Source organism: Punica granatum, chromosome 8 (genome assembly GCF_007655135.1).
Source record: "Punica granatum isolate Tunisia-2019 chromosome 8, ASM765513v2, whole genome shotgun sequence".
Lineage (NCBI taxonomy): Eukaryota > Viridiplantae > Streptophyta > Magnoliopsida > Myrtales > Lythraceae > Punica > Punica granatum.
Window position 1 is genome coordinate 20627432 of NC_045134.1, and position 3111 is coordinate 20630542.

General features: G+C 33.9%; 1 protein-coding gene across 1 annotated transcript; it reads left to right on the forward strand.

Annotated features, from left to right (window-relative positions):
- Nucleotides 1–325: 325 nt before the first annotated feature.
- Nucleotides 326–2822, forward strand: LOC116187337 (germin-like protein subfamily 1 member 13). The gene is made up of 2 exons (XM_031515992.1): nt 326–531; nt 2054–2822. Exons 1-2 carry the CDS (start codon nt 417–419, stop codon nt 2608–2610), a joined length of 672 nt encoding a protein of 223 aa, XP_031371852.1. The 5' UTR covers nt 326–416; the 3' UTR covers nt 2611–2822.
- The last annotated feature ends 289 nt before the right edge of the window (nt 2823–3111 follow it).

A 3111-nucleotide genomic window follows, 5' to 3' on the forward strand; every position in this document is an offset into this window, starting at 1 on the left:
TCTCAAAATCCATTGATATTTCGGAAAGAAAACTTCGAAATTGAGAAATTCGAAAAATAATCGGCCCTGTGAGAATTTCAATTTGTATTGGCAGAGATAAAATCTCGATGAAAATCGACCTCAAATCTCTGACACGCATCGATTATAATTAGTGCTTTTCTTTTGGGTTGCGATCATGGAAGGAAACATCCACTACGTATGCGAATTAATAAAATGTGATTCCACACGTCACATATATAATTCTGGATGTTCTTTTTCGTTTAATAGGTCACGTGTGTATTGATCTGGTGAATGCCTCTCAACTATCTATAAATAGGGCTTGTCATATGTGCTTCAATCCCTCACAGCCGAAGCTACTCTATCCAACACTAATTGCATACCTAGTTTTCTCCAATACATATATATAACTTGGTCCAATGAAGCTCTTTGTAATCCTTCTCGTGTGTGCGTTCGCGATCTCGAGCAGCTTTGCATCTGATCCTAGTCCACTTCAGGACATTTGTGTGGCCATAAAAGAGCCCAAAGATGCTGGTATTTCCATATCTATATCTATATTTTTAGATTTCTGTGATATATATGTATACTAGCATGATTCCCCGTACATGCATGGGTCTTTCGAGTCAAGTTACTACCATGCAGAATACAATATTGATACATGAATATAACTATTTTTGGGCGAGTTGATACATATATAACTATTTGGTTAGATGGAAGCATTAATACTTTTAAGCTTTCTATAAGTTGTATCTATGAATTTTGCCTGATAAATTCGCCTCCATGAGAAAATATGCACTCCAAACTCATGTTGTGACTAGTATTCATTTATGACCTATTTTTTCCATGCGCTTTCCTTTTACTTGAAAAAGATCTTGTGTGTAACAGATATATCACGTGGAGTTATATCACAAGACACAAAATATATATATAGATATATTTACAAAATTCTAAAAACCAAAAGGATTTGATGATACTTATTGGCTCATGATACCACTTGGCACATGTATTCATTATATACAACACGTTCTCCTTCTTACTTGTCTTCTTTCCCCAATTTTTCCTTAGAATTTTCTAGAATATGCACGCCCAAAAAGTAGATCATTCATTTTTTGGTAAGAAAATAATATTTATTTGTATATCACTCGAAAGATAATATCTATCTGTTTATAAATAAATAAATATATATATATATATCGCTAAAAAGAAAATATTTGTTTGTTTCTCACAATACTCAGAACTTTAGAACGTTATAGTATTTATATTTATATTACAACTATATGATCCATCGTCCTTTATTTTCACTTTTAAAATGCCTAATATCATGTAAACTCGATTACAGAGGTTTTATATTTTCTTTCTATCATTCATTAAAAATTGAATTAACAATAAATATTAAATTATTAAAGTACAAAATAGTAACAATTATAACACCCAAGAAAGAATATTTGATTATCTCTCATCATACCCAAAATTTTAGAATTTTGTAGTTTTTATATTACAATTATACAACTCTTGAATTGTTCAATTTTATTATTAAAATGCCTAGCTAATATAATAAAACAGAAATTACGAATTTTTTTCTTTTTCTTTTATTATTCATTAAAAATAAATTATAAAAATAATAGATTAAAATCTCAAGTAAAAGAAAAGCAAGAAATTTTAATTTTAAATTGCCTAATGAAACAAACAGTCTTTTTTTTATCCAGCGGAAATTGAACAAAGTATATAATGTGATAAAATAATTTGTTAAAATAAAGCAAAATGAAAAAATAGTTGCAAGAGTATTTAAAAAATGCCATACTCTCTTTGGTAATCTTAAAAATGTACGATGTGATTTGTTGTTATAGAGAGAGAGAGAGAGAGAGAGAGAGAGAGAGATGTACAATCTGATTTTTGTGGATATGACCATCAGTTACGTATAACGTATCGTACAATATGCATGTATATACTAGAACAAAGCTTCCATTTAATTCGAGCTTGCCTGGAGGGAATGATCCATCCTTTTTGTGCACGTAAAATCATTACCTATGTTCTAATTTTCAATCTCTTTATGCAGTGTTTGTGAATGGAAAATTCTGCAAGAATCCGAATCTTACAGTCGCAGATGATTTCTTCTTCCAAGGGCTCAACATTCCCCGAAGTACTGATAATAAGGTCGGGTCCTTTATCACTGGTGTCGATGTTAACTTAATTTCGGGTCTCAACACTTTAGGGGTTTCTGTGGCCCGCGTCGACTATGCCCCTTATGGCGTGAACCCACCCCACCTCCACTCTCGTTCCTCTGAGATCCTCATGTGCATGGAGGGTGAGCTCTATGTTGGGTTCGTCTTACCGAACGCGCTCGGGAACAGGTTCATCAGTAAAGTTCTGAAGCCTGGGGACTTGTTTGTCTTCCCATTAGGCACGATTCACTTCCAGCTCAACATAGGGAAGACTCCGGCAGTCGCATTCGCAAGCTTTGGCAGCCAAAACCCAGGTTTTGTAGTTGTTGGTAATGCGGTGTTTGGAGCTAACCCACCAATTGACCCAAAGGTCTTGATCAAGGCATTCCGGTTGGACAAGAAAACTGTAGATTATCTCCAATCCCAGTTATGGTACGACAACCACAATTAAATCCAAATGAGAGAGTGAAAGAGTATATAGTTTATATAATTCATCAAATAAAACCGAACATGGGAATGTTTCCTCTGTTCGTATCGTTAAATATATTCGATATATGTTCTCGTCAGGTGGAAATCTTCAATGTTTCTTGTAATTTAATGTTTATGCATTATGGTGGAAGTGTGAAATATCTTTCTCAATAAAAACGATGTGTTTAACTTTCATTGATCATGTTATTTCTTCTCTTTATGAAATGCTTCTATTTTAATTCCCCAGATCGCTCTCTCTCTCTCCCTCTCTCCCTCTCTCTCTCACATGAGTGGAAGGTTGAACCTATACCCAATCTCGAGGCCAACCTCCCACTCGATCTCATTTTTTGAGAGCGCAAGTTTCTTTGTATTGGCTCATCCATCCATATGAAAGGAGTGCAAGTTCCTTTATAAAGGAAAATTTCCACTTGGAAAAATAAAGTTACAACTGAGAGGGTTTTACTTTTTAGTGAATCACTATCAC

Bases quoted from the DNA above. Each gene is read 5' to 3' on its own strand.
- LOC116187337 (XM_031515992.1), top strand. From the start codon at position 417: ATGAAGCTCTTTGTAATCCTTCTCGTGTGTGCGTTCGCGATCTCGAGC. The intron at 532-2,053 runs GTATTTCCATAT...CTCTTTATGCAG, and splicing joins AAAAGAGCCCAAAGATGCTG to TGTTTGTGAATGGAAAATTC.